At 45.1% G+C, this 17795-nt stretch overlaps 1 protein-coding gene across 1 annotated transcript in view; it reads left to right on the plus strand.

Annotated features, from left to right (window-relative positions):
• The first annotated feature begins 6817 nt into the window (after nucleotides 1-6817).
• The window catches only part of PSMA8 (proteasome 20S subunit alpha 8), a 542764-nt gene continuing 531786 nt past the window's right edge, over nucleotides 6818-17795 (plus strand). Inside the window, exon 1 of the mRNA XM_086966944.1 lies at nucleotides 6818-6948. Coding sequence (XP_086823070.1) covers nucleotides 6847-6948 — 102 coding nt within the window. The 5' untranslated portion in view covers nucleotides 6818-6846. The remainder of the gene's footprint in view (nucleotides 6949-17795) is intronic.

Consider the following 17795-nt stretch of genomic DNA (forward strand, 5'->3'; position numbering starts at 1 on the left):
ACATTGCTTCCTTTATAATGTATTCCCTAGTTTCTTTATTGTTTAATTGGGCTAGATACACTATTACAGTATAATCCTGATTCAACTTATTTTACAATATTGTATTGTATTTGTTATTATATTTATATTAAAGAGAGGGGAGGTGGTATCTAGGTTACCGGTCTTCAGGTGACTGGATGCCACTTGTTCTAGAATGCTTTGCATAGAGTCAGTTGCTGCTGGCTGTGTGGAAGTGTGGTCGCACCTGCCTGTTAATGCAATAAATCCTACTTCTACTTTACTTCCTGTGTTTGTGATTACTACAGAGAGGATGTGGCCTAACAGCTAGGGCGGTTGACCTCAAATCAGGGGAACCAGGTTTGTGTCTCTGCAACGACGCTCAACATCCTGTGATTCTGGGCAAATCACAATCTCCCCGTGCCTAAAAAAAAAAAAAGAAAAGAAATGAATGTGTCCTTGTGCAACGCAACTGGTGCTTGTGTAAATAGCTCTCATACCCTTGGGTCAAGTTTGCGCTATATAAAACTCTGAAAGAAGAAAAGAAAGAAATGTGGGAGTAGCGCTAGCTTAGTGCGAAATCCAGTAGATAAATTCAAGGAGTCCCAACCCAATATTGCTGCTCCAGACATTAGGTAAGAAGCCCCAAATGGCAGAGCGGATGCAGCAGCATGGCAAATTTAAATCACATTCTCTAAAGGGGCGTGGCTTTGGCTGTAAAGAAAACACCCATGAAGCAGGGGGGGGGGGGGGGGGGTGGTAAATAATATGCAAACTGGAGACCAGTTCAGTAGGTATACTGGTAATGTAAATAAAAGCTAAAACAAGCGTGTAAAAATTAACCCATTAAATCAGTATAAAATGTACCCAAGAGGTACCACAAGTAAAGTGCTGCTATTGCGGAGCAAGGCAACTTCAAAACTAGGCGCATGCGCCGTACAGGAAACATAAAACACTCAGTAGTGTCAGGCAGATATTTACATCTCCCCTTTTGTTGTTATGCTCCTGTCCCTCGTGCCTGATGCAGTCTTTCTCTGGTGTTTGAAGCTAGTCCCAGATTCCTTGAACTGGTCTTATTTCAGCTTGAGACCCTACGGGACCTTGGTCATCGTACCATCAGTTGGCAGCTATATTGTGTTGAGAGATGGGGGATTGAAATGTTTTGATGAATGCTTGCCTCGGGATGATTGCCTGTATGTGTGAAGGGATGTGGGGACACTGTTAGCGTTGTGATTATTTATTATGTATGTGTAATTACCTTTTTACCAATTCGTTCTAATTGAAAACAATAAAAATTAAATCTTTTTTCTAAAATTCTCATGGCTCTATGATATAAATTTTGTGCACCAGTCCACTTCAGACAACTTTGAATATTTCAGGACTCAGGCCTTGAGCCCGTATAACTATGATATCTAGGCAGTAGCTTTGTTTGCTTTGGTGCTATATTAGTATCCCCCGTGCTCCTGCCTAGAATCAGATTCCAGGGGTCCCACTTTTTTGAGTGGCAGTCTTTCTCTGTGCCCATTCAAAACCATAGAATCCTTATTTTCCTGGCTGGGGGCGACACCCTCAGCCGTCTTCTCCCTCCAAGCTAGCAGACCTAACTATAGTCAGTCCCTTCAGGCTACAAATGAGATACACATTCTCAGAGACCCTGTAGTCCAGACTAACCAGACTGGGAATTCCTTCATGGTCAACACGGAAGTGTGGAGCAGCAACACTCTAGGTGCTGCAAGCAGCATCAGGAGGCTGACAGGGACCTTTGCAGTTAAAAACCCAGAAGAGCCGGGAAAGGTGTGTATGGAAGGAGGGAACAGGATGGCGACGGACTGTTCGGCAGGAGGAGAGAGAATTGAGAAGACACCCGAGGACCTTCTTGGACCCCAAGAGACGATAGAGCAGGAGGAAGCAACTGAGGACGAGAGGGAGCTGGCCCGCCCACTGGAACACAAGGAGAGGATGTCGTCCCAATATTCAGTGGTGAGGACTCCTGCGACAAATGTCGAGATACACCCAAGACGGTTGCACCCAGCAGCCAAGGAGGACAAGAGGAGGCTATGGTTCCCCATGCCACAACCCTGGGGGAGGGCTGTGCCCTCAGCCAAGTGTGGGTTGTACTTTATTTTTCTGTACAGAGTTGGAGGTTGGGCGTGCAGCTGCTGGTTCATAGGGGCACAGTCTAGATGTAAGGGGGCATGCTTTGCCGGAGAAAGCACTACAGTCTGCACGAGAACAGCGGCAGCTTCACTAGAGGTGAAAGAGAACCAAAAACCCAATACTTAGCCTTTTGAATGGTTTCTTTGAGGCTATCAACCCCACAACTATCCTTGGAGGCTGGTGGAAGAGGAGTCAGTGACTTCTAGGTAGAAGGAAAGAACAGAAGGGGGTTCAAGCACTGCAACATTTCTAAGGCTACCCTAGGAAGAAGAAGACCCTACTGGAAGGAAACTTTTTTTGATAATCAAGTTTATTGTTTTAACAAGTTGTAGCAAAGAAAAACAACACCTACATTTAATACAGTGGTCATGGCATATCAGTGACAAAAATAAATAGTACCCCAGCATACAATATTCAACATGCGAGTAGCAAATGACATTATCTGCACCCAAGTCCGTAGGTGACCATCAGGAAGGTTCAGTCTTCTACCACCGAACCATTTGCCCAACACCCTTCAAAACTTTTTGGGACAGCCTTGGGCCACGTACATTGCTCGTTCTTGCGCTGCATACCAATCTACCTCTCTACACCATCGCGCCACGGAAGGAGGAGATGGGTCCAGCCAGAGAGCTGCAACATCCGGTTTGGCTACCATCAATGCCGTATTCAAACAAAGCTTCTCGCCTCTGGTCCCATCCAATCCCTCAGTAACACCCAAAAGTATGGTGATCTGGCTCAAGGGAACCTTCCAACCCAGGACCTCCGCAAGTTTCCCTGTCAGCAACTCCCACAAGTGCATGATCTTGGGACAGAGCAATACCATGTGATAAAAGTCAGTCTGGGGGCAACCACAACGAATACAGAAAGCATCGGGTCGGAGTCCAGCACGATGAAGACGCAATGGCGTGAGGTAGGCCGCATGCAACTGGAAGGAAACTTAGGCAAGATTATAAGTTTAAAATAAAGGATGAAATCTATACCTTCGTATGCATATATGTCCAGAGGAGACCACAGACCTGATATGGCAAACTCATCTGATCTGACAGGGGTGACTACACAGTGCAAAACCACGTTTACGCCACGGCAAGTTAAGGAGCTCAGCTGCCCTATCTAATCATAACAAGTGAGTGACTTTTACTATCACGGTGGCCAAGTGGTTAAGTGTCTTTCAAATGTTCAGCCTGTACTTGATATGAGAGTTAGCCAGCATCACTTTGCATACTAGGCATTTAAAATCAAAGCAAGCCTGGTTGGAAAGTCAAACTACAACTCCCAGCATGCAATCTGATGCAAATTAAAAAGCCAGAAGTGGGAGGAAGTTTTACACACAAGAAATGGCCACTAGATTGCTAAAAATAGATATTTCTGATTTGTTCAAGCCAGGAACATCAGAGAATAAGAGAGCCATAGTGAATGGATTAGCTAATATAGAACACTTTGCACTTTAAGTTACTTTACAATATTTGAAATCCATAGTAATTTGGGGGGGTGGAAGGAGCGAAGCGGTTAACATTTTGACTTCTGTTGACCCCCACTTAATTATGACTGCAAACTAGGAACTCCCACCGATCATTAGTGGAATCTGCCCCCCCCCTGAGACATTACTGGAAGCCAGGGAACCCGGCCTGATTGTTTTTGATGATCCGAACCGTAAAACATGCACACAAAATAATAATTTTAATGGTAGGTTTGGAGCTTTTTTTATATTTATTTGAGGCTACTATTTTCTATTTGATGCACTTTTAATGCGCCCATATGTCAATCGGAGGACGCAAACTTATTTTTTTAGCCTCCAACTTCATTCACATTTAGAGAATGTTCAAATTGTTTGTTTCGTTTAATACACTTTACATACTTACCAATATTTGAGAAGAGGAAAATGAAAGATTTAAAAATAATACGAATCAGAGAATGTATTTACCCCATTGATTTATATTGCCGCAGTGGCAGTTGCAGGTGGAACAGCCAAAATAATGCCATTTTTGACTCAAAAGTCAGGAGTTGGCCGCTTGAATCACGTCTATTGGCATTTATGACTTTATTAATATCATTTGATTTTCTAAGCAGTCGCAGACCACCGGAGTAGGCTTTGTCAGGTGCAGGTGCACTCTACAGGATTCCCCGGATCACAGGTTAAAAACCACTGTTTTAATTGATCTCTTTATTAGGTCTCGCCTGTCGATGCGCATGCGCATCGAGCTTGCGAGACTATGGGGGCTTATCCACTCTTTACCCAACTTGCAAGGAATCGTGGCGATTCCTTGCAGTGCACGAGAAATTTAAGCTCAATGCGCATGCGCATTGAGCTTAAAAGCGCGTGCACATCACTTCCCTCAGCCGCACTCCAGGCCCCCGCTCCGCCCCCTCCCCTGCCCGCCGTGTCGCATTTCTCCTCCCCCCTCGCCTTATCTGCCTTCCCTCCGTCTGTTCCCTCTCCCCGCTCCGCCCCCTCCCCTGCCCGCCGTGTCGCATTTCTCCTCCCCTTCTCCCTCTTCCCTCCGTCTTGCTCCGTCTGTTCCCTCTCCCCGCTCCGCCCCCTCCCCTGCCCGCCGTGTCGCATTTCTCCTCCCCCCTCCCCTTCTCTCTCTTCCCTCCGTCTTGTTTGCTTTTCGTCCGAGTCGGCGTGCGCAGGGGCTATCCGTGTAATGCTTGTTCTTTCTGTTGCCGGCTTCGTCCCATGATGTAATTTCACATATCGATAAGACGTCTTCGCTCATTCCTCCACCCACCTCGTGCTGTTTGAGTGATGAAGAATATTCCAGTCACTGGCTGTTTTACTGTTTTTTTTCCCCCGTCTTGTTTGTTTCCTTTCCCACCCCCACCTCCTACTCTTACCTCCCAAACCTTTACGGTGGAAATAAAGTGGGCTTGTTTATCAGCGTATTTTTCATGTTTTATGTTTCGTTTCAGGAGCCCTGTCCTTCTGCCACTTTGAAAATGTGTACATCCTTAGTGATACGTTTTCTGGAAACGGTTGTTGATCATGCCCCAGCGAACGGTAACTTGCGCTACTCGCCTTTCAGTTCCCCCAGCAGCATTTGTGACTAGTAATAGCGGAAGAAAGCGACCGTGTTTTATCCAAGGAATGTTGAGTATTCCTGCCACACACTTGTGCTGTTTTAGAACTGTAAAAGAAGCGAGGAAAATATTAAACAGATGACGTTTCATGGTTTCGTGTTTTTGTATTGTTATAACTAGAAAAGCGACTTGGGATACATTTAGATAAAGAAACGATTCACTATTTTGTTTTCTTTATACACGGTTTTGTGGTGTTTTGTTTAGTCTTTTTATGTAGTCCTCTTTAGTGGGATTCAAGCAACTGTGAGATTGGGCAGAGTTTTTAGTGGCGTAGTTAGATCAGAATCTTGCTAAAATGGCAAAAGTGTTTCCAAATCTTGATTGTTTTGTTGGGGGGTTTTTGTGTTGCGAAGGACGGGATTGCAAAATCTTCAGAATACTTTACCTGGATTTTGACCGCGCCCTCAACAGTTGTCCGCACTTCATTCTCCATGAAATAACATGCCTCGGTTTAACGACTGAAATCCGTGCGTGCCTTATCCAGAGTGTGAGCTACAAAAACATGACATCCACCGCATCCACCACCACCACCACACCCACGAGCACTACATCCACCACCACATCCACTAATCACCCTCACTCACCCTCAACCCCTCACCCTCGCTCACCCTCAACCTCACTCACCCTCAACCCCTCACCCTCAACCCCTCACTCTCACTCACCCTCAACCCCTCACCCACCCTCAACCTCACTCACCCTCAACCCCTCACTCACCCTCAACCCCTCACCCTCAACCCCTCACCCTAACTCACCCTCACTCACACTCAACCCCTCACCCTCAACCCCTCACTCCCACTCACCCTCAACCTCACTCACCCTCAACCTCACTCACCCTCAACCACTCACCCTCACCCACCCTCACCCTCACCCACCCTCACCCTCACCCTCACTCACCCTCAACCCCTCACCCTCACACAGTGCAACAGGTCTCGGAGCATTTGAGTTTGAGCTTTTAGAAATGTTTATGGCTTTTTTTATTTGTAATTCTTTAGCATTGGCTACAGGAAACAAAAATGCTAAAGATTTACAAAAAAAAACCATAAACAATTCTAAAAGCACTAACTCTAATGATGCGAGACCTATTGCATTTCCAATGCTTGTGTGTTTGTTATGTTTAATTGAATAACGATACCAGATTTTACTGTTTTTCTCCATCTATATTCTACGGCCAGAAATTAAAAAATACAGAAAAGGCCAATACATTTTTTTAAATAAAGAAACAGGAACAACCGTTTTTTGCTTGCGTCACTGAATGAGACCGAGAAATTACTCATTAGCACAATGCAACGTGGAAAAGATAAACAAGCAGTTCTGCTACCCGATACCAACCTTTAGGGAAAACCGCGTTGCATCTGTTAGGCACCAACGCAGATTACTGCAAGAAGTTGTGTTTGCCATACCCGCACCTTGAGTCCAGGTACTACTTTTTCAAAGCCCCCCGTAACCCCTTAGCCGATTTTTGAAACCGGATCGGCGTTTTCTAACGCTGATCTATTCCACGCCGCGCCCCTTTTCGCTTTCATTGGCTACGTTCGCACGCAGCTCCGCTAGGGCGTCTATCCGTAGTTTGCGTGCAACAGGCATTGGTCACGTAAACGGTTAACAGAAGCAAGGATGTCTTCACGCTATGACAGAGCGATCACGGTCTTCTCTCCAGATGGGCACCTATTCCAGGTGGAATATGCACAGGAAGCCGTTAAAAAAGGCTCCACCGCTGTGAGTGTTTTCGATTTTTCTGGCATTACGACTTACGTTGCAGGCGTTTGATTTGAGGTCAGCGCAGGAAGTAAAGCCACGAGAGCAGCCATTCTAAGGCCGTCAAAGCAAAAAAGTCGTCAATATTTAGATAATTCGACGCTTGTTTTATGATAAATTGTTTTTTTTGTTTACACTTTTTGCTGTAATAACCACTAAATCTCAGTTTCTGCGCTAGCGCTGATTTCGTGGGCAAAGCACCGACAATGCAATTTTGCAAAGGAACTAGTTGGGACAGTCAACTTTTTATTATAGCTTTTCAGGACCCTGCGGTGTTGCGTAGTTGTAAGAAGATACTTATTCGGGAGAGGATGGGCAATATCGCAGCTAATTTTTGGGATTTCAGTCTAAATTCCGCCATGTAAACCGTGCCATGTTAAAAGATGAGGCTAGATATTGAGTGTGATTATTATTTTGGCATAGCTGGTAGACTGAAAAATCGTTAACTTTGTGATGGAAAGTTTGTACAAATTAAACACAAGGAGATGATGGATGGAGTGCTGAAACTTTTCAGACACACACCCCTAATTCCGGATCTGGGTTGAATCCATCATCGTTTTTTAGCTCACTTAAACACCCCAGTTATATGCAAATCAATCTTGACGCTGTGCCTTATGGGTGGGGTCCAGCCCGAACTGCCAAGCCAGGTATTCCCTGGACCGGAAACAAGCATCATGGGACCAGTTTCGGGGTAACATCTCTCATCAGCCAGGCTACCTTGAATCCAGTGGCAAAGTGAGCAAGGGACCCACGTCTGGGCATACCCTGCCAATTTAGGGCGAACAAAGCAAACAGAAGGAGATGATGGAAGGAGTTGGTACAGACATTTATCTTCGTAATATTCATCATATAAGAACACACCCCCAAATGGGTCTTGCCTATGAAATCATATAGTCTAATCAAAATCCAAGATGGCCACAAATATCAAATAATATTTTACATTTTTCTGATTTGCATCATATTTGGCTCAATAGTTAATTGTCCCGTCCGTGCATGCCTATGTTGGATCTAGACTGTGACGTTATAAATATAAAACCAAAATGGCCACCAATAAGGGTGCCAGTAATAAGTAACAAACACTGTACCAAAAGTAAACTTATAATTTGCGTCATTTATTTCAGTGCTACACATTCTATGAACATGTGGATAAAGTTTCCATTGTAATTAAACAGCACAAGACCATATTAAACCCTGTAACATTTCTATAATATGAAACAATGATGATTAGTTTGTTTACTGTCTTAATTGAAAAAAAAAAACGTTCTATTGAAACACACATCGGCAAATCAACTTAGTACAGGTGGTCATGCAGAATTCACAGTACAGCACGCATGGGTAGATGATTTCAGTGCCTTAAACCTAGAGAGGAACTTCATGGGGATAGTGGGTCGCCCTACTCAACGCTGCGAGGCGGTACACAGATCTCCCATCTGTATACATTTCACAAATTCCAGATACAGGACCATTTCTTAGGGCACCTCCTTGCCACATATACGTTCTTTTCTATAAACATACACCAGTCAAGGTTCTGTACACAAGCTTCCACAGTGGGCGGTTGCGCTGCCCCCCACAGTTGAGCAATATTCAGTTTGGCTAACATGAACCCCAGCGTGACCCATTGCGTCTGGGAGGTGTTCAGGTCTGTGGGCTTCCAAATATTCAAAAGACACTGTCTCGCCTCTGGGCAGAGAAAGACGTGCAAGACCTTGGTGAGTGTGTCATGGATTTGGTGCCTGTAAGAGCTAATGTGTGCCCATTCCCAGACAGTATGCATGAACGTTCCGATGTGGCCGCAACCCCTTTTGCATTTGCCCGTGACACAATCCTGTGTGCATCAGGCGGGCCCCTTTATATAGATTTATATGAAGTATTTTAGGCTGCACCAGTCGCAGGCGAGCCAAAATAGCCACCTTTTTGGGGGAGGATACTGCAGCTTGCCCATCCTCATCTAGCTCTATTCCATCCTGCGTCCATTTATCCTGCAGTGTCTGTAGGGGTCTGCCATGTGGTTTATTATTATTACTTATTTTTATTATTTATTAACTTCTTGTGTATTAGTGAAATTGTTTTGTCAGGGAGATGATCGTCTAAAACTCTGTCTTCCAGGGGAGAGGCCTCTGGGGGATCAGAACCCTTAGGCAACAAAGAATGGAGTGAGAGCGAGACCTGAACATAAGCAAAAGTACTCAGTGTCTGCCAGCTCATATTCACTCTAAAGCGTGCTGAAGGGCTAAAGCGTGCTGAAGGGCTTAAGCCCTTCCCTCCCCCAGACATCTTTGATAGTCGAGATGCAAATCAAATCCCACCTGTCTAAGCCCTGTGTCCGCCACAAATCGCCTAGTTTTTCTGAGTTCCAAAGGGGTGTAGCTAATGTCGGCCTATGCCCCCAGGCAAGTGAATTGGTGACGTTATGCCAAATTTGAACGGAGTTGTTTGTGGGACCTATTAGTCAGAATCTTTTAGGTCTGTATTACAAAGCTCTGCTGTAGGTGCCCCCTGGAAGGAGCCACCTATCCATAGCATAACCCGGGTCGTCCGATTGCCCATACGTGCAATTATTGATGGCCGCTAGGTGGGGACCCCCAGTAATATTTCTTGATATTAGGGAGGCGGATTCCCCCATCGCACCAGTTGAGCGTAAGTTTGTGGAGGGCGATTCAAGGTCTACCGTACCCACAATAGGTCCCTTTGCAGACCTATGTCTCTTAAGTATTGAGCTGGAACTAAATCTAAAGTGTTTTGTAAGGCGTAAAGAAATCTTGGTAAGCCCATCGTTATAAATAGGACGGCCCTGTCCAGGAAGGAAATAGGGAGCATCTTCAAATGAGCAATATCACTTTTGAGTGTTCGGAGTGGGGGAAGGAGGTTTTGAGCATAGCGAACCGAACGGTCAAGCGAGATAAAAATTCTCAGATACTTAAATCCGGACGTAGTCATTTGTATAGGGCTGCCCCAGGGTGGAACAGGGGGGTCTCCGCTCAGTACAAATAATAGAGATTTTCCCTAGTTGATGGAGAGCCCAGAGAATCTGCAGAAAATAGAGAGGATATCAAGCACTACAATAAGAGGAGAGGCCAAATATAGGAGGACGTTGTCTGCATATAGAGAAATACGGTCTTCCCATCCGGGGAACCACCGCAGCCCTCTTATCATTGGACCCCAACGGATCCAAGCCGCAAAGGGTTCAAAGGCCAGGGAGAAAAGGAGGGGTGACAGTGGGTATCCCTGGCGAGTGCCCAGACTAAGCGGAAAGTTGGCAGAGACTTTGTTGTTTACCACTACTTGAGCCAGAGGCTCTCTGTACAAAAAACGTACCCATTCAGGCTCAACAAATCCACTCGACCGCTCGCATTTGGTAAATTTTATGAGGTTGAGCTATTTTTAAGTCCTACTCGTTCTTTCTGGCGAGTAGGAAAATATACTAACTTTTGTCCTCCGTCTTTAAAAACGGAGCAAATGTGACAAGATAACAAGATTTAAAGGCCTTTTTATTGCTCACAAAGCAAATGAGCAATAAAGATGCCTTTAAATCTTGTTATCTTGTCACATTTGGTCAGCTTTCAGAGACGGAGGTCAAGTAGGTTACTGTTAGGTCGAGGAGATTTTTCAAAGTACTAGACCTGCAGGACTAGTACCATTTTTCAGATTTGTCGAGCCTTGCGAATCCAAATTTCTCTAAAACTGCCCATAAGTAGGACCACTCGATTGTATCAAAAGCCATGGTAGCATCTAGCAACACAATCACAGTAAGCCTCACAAACGGTGTGGGCCAGATTGTGAACCCAACATAGTTTAAGGGCTGTGTCTCTGTGGGGCATGAAGCTGGATTGATCCGGATGGATTTAATCGCTAATCACCTTGAACCAAGCGGGTGGCTAACAATTTGGCTAGTATTTTAGGTTCCGCATTTAAAAGAGAGATGGGCCTATACGAGGCACAGTCTGTTTTAGCCTTCCCTTCTTTATGTATAGTGACAATGGTCGCTATTCATACTGTCTTAATTTTGATAACTTGAAAAGGCAAAGTTCTATGCACAAAAGGCGTGCCTTTGAGCATTTGCATTGATTTCAGTATAACTTTTTGTACCAACAACAAATAAGTTCTTTACGTGCCTTGGATGATTCCAGAATGGTTGTCAAATGTGGTACAAATACTCAAATCAATTTGCTTCCATCCCCAATCATTTAAATTTGGCAATCCTTGCAAGGGCACTAAAGTCTGACCCCAAACATGGTCCTCTTGGTATGCAGATTGTTTAACATGTTGAAGAGTGTCTTGTGTGGGTCGGATGATTTCACTAGTTATGTTTCCACTAGCAAACCGGATTTGGCTAGCACCTTTGATTTCATGCAATGGACAAGTGCGGCTTTGCATTAGTACAGTGAATCTCAACCTTTCCGAAGTGAACAGGATCAACAGGACTTGGTCAATCTGACAGAAATAAAAAAATAAATGCAGGAATAGCAGACGGTAGTGCCATCCAGGTGTCATAAGCTGCTTTCTTCCCTCTCCTATGAAAAACCGACGTGGTGTCACAACCTGTAACAGCATAGAACACGCATTTGCAGTGCGATCTCTCGCTTTAATTTAAGTTTGAGTTATTGGCGTTGCAAATAATAATGCATTTTGTGAGACTTTCAGCTATTGTATTTGTAAATATAAAAGTGGGTGCCGTGCTGCAGCATAAAGCCCGGCACCCATGTTATAAATATGAAGGCGCCGTGCTGAAACCTAAACTGCAGCACCTGTGCTCGTGAGTTATGCACATGCCAGCCGTGAAGCTGGCCCAATGCTAATAAAAAAAAAGATAATAATAGTAATAATAGCGGGCACCGTGCTAAGACATGAAGTGCAGTGCCTGTGCATATTTGTTAGTGTAGGGGGGCGGGACGGGGGAATGCAAAAATGCATAACAAAGTGCGGCTTAAATAGAACATAAGATAAAGCAAGGTGTGCCGTGCTGCTTTAAAAAAATATATTCAGGCGTGTGCAGCGTTAATGGTGTGGCAGCCATTTTTGAAGCAAAAAACATAAGATAAAGCACGGCGTGCCGCGCTGCTTAAAAATACACAAGCGTTTGCAGTATAGCAGGCTGTGCGTGCAATAGGAGAAAGTAATAAAAAAAATTGTGCTGACAGACTGTAAATAAAACATACAGAGTAACGACACCTGTTACAGAGGCAGTCCTCCTGAGATGTTACAACCGGAGAAAAGGAGGTACTAAGGAGGGACTACTAAGCCTATTCACAAATCTAAGGCCAACCATTTACAAAGGATAGTAAAAGGAACTAATTGAAAAAATGGGCAGAGAAAATGTCCATACCTGAATACTAAATGCCGAGAAGAGACGGCACAAGCGTTGCCAAGGCAATTCCTAACTAGAAGACATTTTTATGTAGTTTTCTTTTTAAATACAGTTGTTCTGTTGTACATTTTGTCTTCTTGGTTACATATAAGGTAAAAAAAATTCTTGTAACATTTTTTTTTATTATAACTTTTCAACATGCTACACAGCAGCCCCAATGCGATACACCATAGTTTAACCCCTTCCATGCTCATGACGGAACGGTTCCGTCATGAGCGTAAGTTGGCCTGTGCTTATGACGGAACCGTTCCGTCATGGTTCCATAGGCCCAATGGAACGTTCAGCACCGCAGCAAAATTCGCGCAGCACAGAAGGGGTTAAAGACACTGGCAAAACCAATAGCTCTGGCTAAACACTTATTAGGTCCCAAATGTGAGACCTATTGGCTATGCCAATGCTTGTTACTGATTATGTCCCATATCATCAAAAACCTGTCTTAATGATAATCATGCCTGTGTCAGCATGTATTTGCATGTATGTGCTATGCGGCAGCAGACATTTTTATTTATTTAATTTACCAGTCCACTATAGCGGGTGCCAATCTTGGAGAAGTACATTTAAAAATGAGTGAATGTGCATCTAAGAGGTTTGGCAGGGAATTCTAAGTGCCATTTCATCAGACACAGCACATGGATAAATAGTTTTGAATAACTGCATAATAAGAACGAACAAAAATATCTTTGGCCTGTAGAAAATACAGAAATATAGGGGAGGGGGAACGGTTTAAGCTGCCCCTCCCTAACCAGCAATATACACAGCATGTAATTGAATGGCCTCTCCTATTCACTTTTGGCACTGTGCTGTTGATTGCTTTTAAGCTGTGAAGGTTTGAGGCTGCAAGGAGGCTAGGAGGAAAAATATGTGTAGTGTTAATATGGCATGGTGGGTAGTGGATTTATGAGGTGTGTAATTATGCTGCATGGCATGGATTTGCGCGGAATGGCATTGTTTGGCTTGGAGTGAAATTTAGTAGAGTTGAATTATGTGGCATGATGTTGAATTATAGTGTGAGGATTGCAATTATGTGGTGTCAAATCATGTAGATTTGAGTGCAATTGTAGCAGAATTGTGTTGTATTGTGTGTAGTGGAATTATGTGGCATGTGTGCTTGGAAGTGTAGTAGAATTATGTCTAGTGGTATTGTGTGTCGTGGAGTGTCCTGTATTGAGTGGAATTATGTGACGTGAGAGCGTTTCTTGCCTAGAACAGCAGGCAGGAGAAAGTTATTTAAGAAAATAGTGCTGCAGACTGTAATTATAACATCCTGAGTAACAAAACATGTAACTGGGCAGTCCTCATTGGAGATTACAGCAGGAGAAAAGGCAGTACTAAGGAAGGACTACTAAGCCTTTTCACCAATTAAAAGCCACCATTTACAAACGACAGTAGCAGGAGCCAATTGAAAATATGGGTGGGAAAATGGGCAGAGGTTAAAGTCCATACCTGAATACAGGATTTGTTTCAGAGGCAGTGCAAATGGTGCTTGGCAACTCCTAAAATGAGCAGAGATTTATGTATATCAATGCCTAAGCTTGCTGTAATACATGTAGCGGAACTTTATTTCCTGTACTAAATACTAAACACAATTAACATCTAATGTTTTTAAAATTGGCAACCGCAGGAAGGACTACTTTGGGGTCTACTGTACAAATCATTATTTAGGAATGAACTTCAGTTGCTGCATGGAAAGAATGAAGCATAATTTATGTGTCCACTTCCTCATGATTGCAAGGTGATGTCATTTCAAAATTAGTAATTGGTGTAGAACTTGGAACTTTATCCTGACAGGAGATAATTACTTGCTTCCCTTCAATGTTAAGAAGTTGCACACGCAAACCAAATCACTCTCTTGTTTTCGTCTCGTCTAAGGGGACTTTGCCAATCTGTGGTTACAGGAGTGTTAGATTCTATGTCAGGACTGAAGGCAAGGATTATGCTTTACTTTCTCCACTTTATTTAACAGCAGCCCTTTGGAGCTTCTTAAACGGAACCACATTTTTCATGGAACACTGGAAATGGTAAAATCAAACGATGTGCAAACAGTCCCATAATCCAATAGGTGTCCAATCAGGAATCAGCATTGCCATCATAGTCCTTCACCTGATAAAAGGTAATAATTTGCCCTTCTGGTGTGGTCACAGGCCACAGTCACACTGCTTATCTGAGAATAATGAATACAGATGTGAGATGAGGAAATAACATTGAAGTGGCACTTTTATTCATCAAATCATAAACACAGCAGAAAATATATTCATCAACTCTTTGGCTTGTAGGAAGAATATTTAAAAACATGACTTCAATCTGTCAGCAATAAAACACAAGTACACTTTTATAGTGTGCAAGAGCCTAGGGGGTGAACCTTAAATGAGAAAAACAGTCATGCAAGAATTATAGTTTGAAGGTACATTAAATGCAATGAATTGGGTGAGGATGAAAAGCCAAGAATAAATGAAGAGAGAAAAAAGGTAAAAAAAATCATCTAGATTGGGTTGTCGACCTGAGAATAGGCTCAGAAGTCCCAATTCAGATAAAAGGCCGGCCGGAGAACCCAGGCTTGTGCAAGGCACTGCATAAGAGTTCTGAGCTCCCACTGGGGTGCAGTCCCTATATACTTGTTCAATGCAGAATTGTTAAACCGCATTGACATATGTATTTGAACCACACTGGCGTAGGTGCTTTTGACCGCACGCCTACGGTGGTGTTGCTAAAACCCTGAGAACACAGACGTGGTGTCCCAGTGGGTCAGGTGTTTGGGTGGGTGGTCAGCAATGCTTGACTGCAACTTATAAACCAAGAAAATTTTTAGCGTAGATATCTCAAAATATATTTGAGAGCGGAACTTAAAAACAGGTGTTATCATTGCAAGATGCCGTCATGGGTTTCATTTGAGCAAGCTTGGAAAGTTTAATAATAAAAAATATGCAAATGATACTTATGAAACGTCAAGGATGTACCAACAGGTCTCGTGTGTGGGTGTGATGCGCTGGACTTGCAAGCTGCCTCGTCATGTTCAGCACAAAAGAAATGCATGTTCAAGAACATTGGGGCCTAGTAGATTTTATTATCAACGATGGTAACATGAGGGGGGCGTGGCTACCAGCCGACGAAGATGGCTGCTTAGCCCAGGAGCTCCGGGGAGAACGCAGACCCACAACCGATCCGTTCACGAATGCGGACACATACAAACCCCCAAGAGCCTGAACCTAGACCCGCGACCGGGCGGCACCAGCCAGTGAAAATCCGGTAACAATCCGAAGCCGGCAAGTGACAATACCAGGGACGACGTAGGGGCGGCCTAATTCACTAACACAGCCGGGGCCTAAAGTACGCCGTGATGCTGAAGCGGGACGCAAGCACCCCGACCTGTGGCTAAGATCTCACGCCGGAAGCTCCGGACACGGACAAACACTCGACCGGGACCCATCAACGCCCAGGAAGGAGGGAACTGGGAGCGTAAAATCCTGAGAGCACCTGAAAATGCTGCAGAGACCCCGAGAAGTCTGCTCCATAATAGCGAAGGCGGAAGGTACATGGCATCAGCCCCCCCCCCCCAGCTCCAGTAGCTTGTTCAAATTCCACTGGGTCAGATAACTAAGGCAGCCACGTCACCTAAAAAAGAACCCTGGAGGAAGGAGGGCCGTGTAAACTTTTGCAGGCAGATTAGCTCAAATTGGGACTCACTTTTGTGAATACCATCAATCATCGCACGCACCGCGTAGGCAGACCGGAGAAAAGCACAAAGCACGCTGCACCTACAACCCGCCTTCCAACGAAGCAGCGGTACAGTGCACTAGCCCAAACAAAGTGCTGTCTGGCGAACAGGGCTACGGCAGGGATCGGGCCGGACCCAGTCTACCCGCGGCCCCTACGGGAAGACTACATTGGAAAACTGAGGGCTATGTGGTGGCACTAAGAAGCGCAGGGGATTCCCTACAGGCCTTCCGGACACACTCAAGGTGCAGACACGTTCCCTGAAGCCGCGGGCACAGTGTAATATCGGCGTGAAAAGAAGATCGTCCTATTCACGGCGGAGCGCACTAACGGAGACACGGTAACCTCCATTAAACTGCTCCAAGAAGAGTGTTCATCCATTGTGAAGAAACGCAACCACCTACACGCAGGGTGAAATAATGGCGGGCAGAGGTCCTGGAAACACAGCTGCCCAAGCCAAATTGGACAAATTCGCCTTCGGAAAAAACTCTGCGTCAGTAAGAAGGACGTACGTCCACGGGCAAAACCCAAGACGGAGATGGGACGAAGATCACCCTCGAAGACATTATGGTGGCCTTAACGAATGTCCAGAACACGGTTGGCTCTATATTCACGGATGTATCCCTATTGCCAGCAGACCTCCACAAAATGGCGGACAGCGTGAAAGAGGTGGAAATAGTGGCGAAATCGCTAGTGGCAGATACACCGGAACTCCAAACTGAAGTCGCCTTACTCAAAAAAGAACATAAAATGCTCGCAGACAAACTGGATGATCAAGAAGGACGCGCACGACGCAATAATGCGTGCATAATTGGAATTCCGGAGACAGAAGGGAAGCAAGTAATGGACCTGTACGTGGAGGAGCTGGTGAAGACGGGACTCCAACTTTTTCACAGTAGAGCGAGCACATAGAGCTCCTGGCGGCAAACCTAAACCGGGAGCCCCTCCGAGACCGGTACTCGCACGATTATTTAACTACAGAGACAGAGATGTCATCCTACAGGCCGCAAGAAACTCCCCGCCACTACGAGTACAGAACTAAACAATAACTTTCTTCCCGGATTTTATGGCAGCAGTATCCAAACGCAGGAGGAGCTTCCTGGAAGTAAAGAAAGCACTTTGAGCGAGGGAACTGCCATACTCTATGCTTTTTCCGGCAAAGCTCAGAGTAGTAGCTGATGGGCGGATGTGGTTTTTTTGAGACACCAGAAGCAGCGCAAGACTGGATGGACGGGTGGCGACAGATGGGACGCAGCAACCGGGGAAACAGCTATCAACGCCGGCGTGAGGGAGAAGAGGAATTCGATACACAAGAAACCAGGCAACCGGAACCAGGGAACCCCTCGGAACATGAAGAAACTGAGTAGGAGACGCAGCAATGACAATGATATCGAAAACTGCTGGTGAACACTATCATCACACTTAATCACGGCTGGGGCGCCTGTGGAAGCGGACTGTGGCTGGCCTTGGCGGGCACGAGGGTCTGGGGACTCCACTGGTTTTCTTACCCCGGACACGCAAGTACTTTAATGTTGAGTGGGGGAGAGCGCTCTGCTAAATTGGGGTGGCCGGCAGTTACAAAACAGCGCAGCAGGGAGGCAGGGAGGGTGGGGTGGTATGGGGAGGGGAAAGTTAACAGTTTCGATTCTTTGTTCACACCTGTTCGAGGCACTGAAGACCGAGGCATACGACGATCAGTAGATAGGTTACTAACTCAAGCACACATTACAGA

This window comes from Lissotriton vulgaris, chromosome 4_1 (assembly GCF_964263255.1).
Source record: "Lissotriton vulgaris chromosome 4_1, aLisVul1.2, whole genome shotgun sequence".
Classification (NCBI taxonomy): Eukaryota; Metazoa; Chordata; class Amphibia; order Caudata; family Salamandridae; genus Lissotriton; species Lissotriton vulgaris.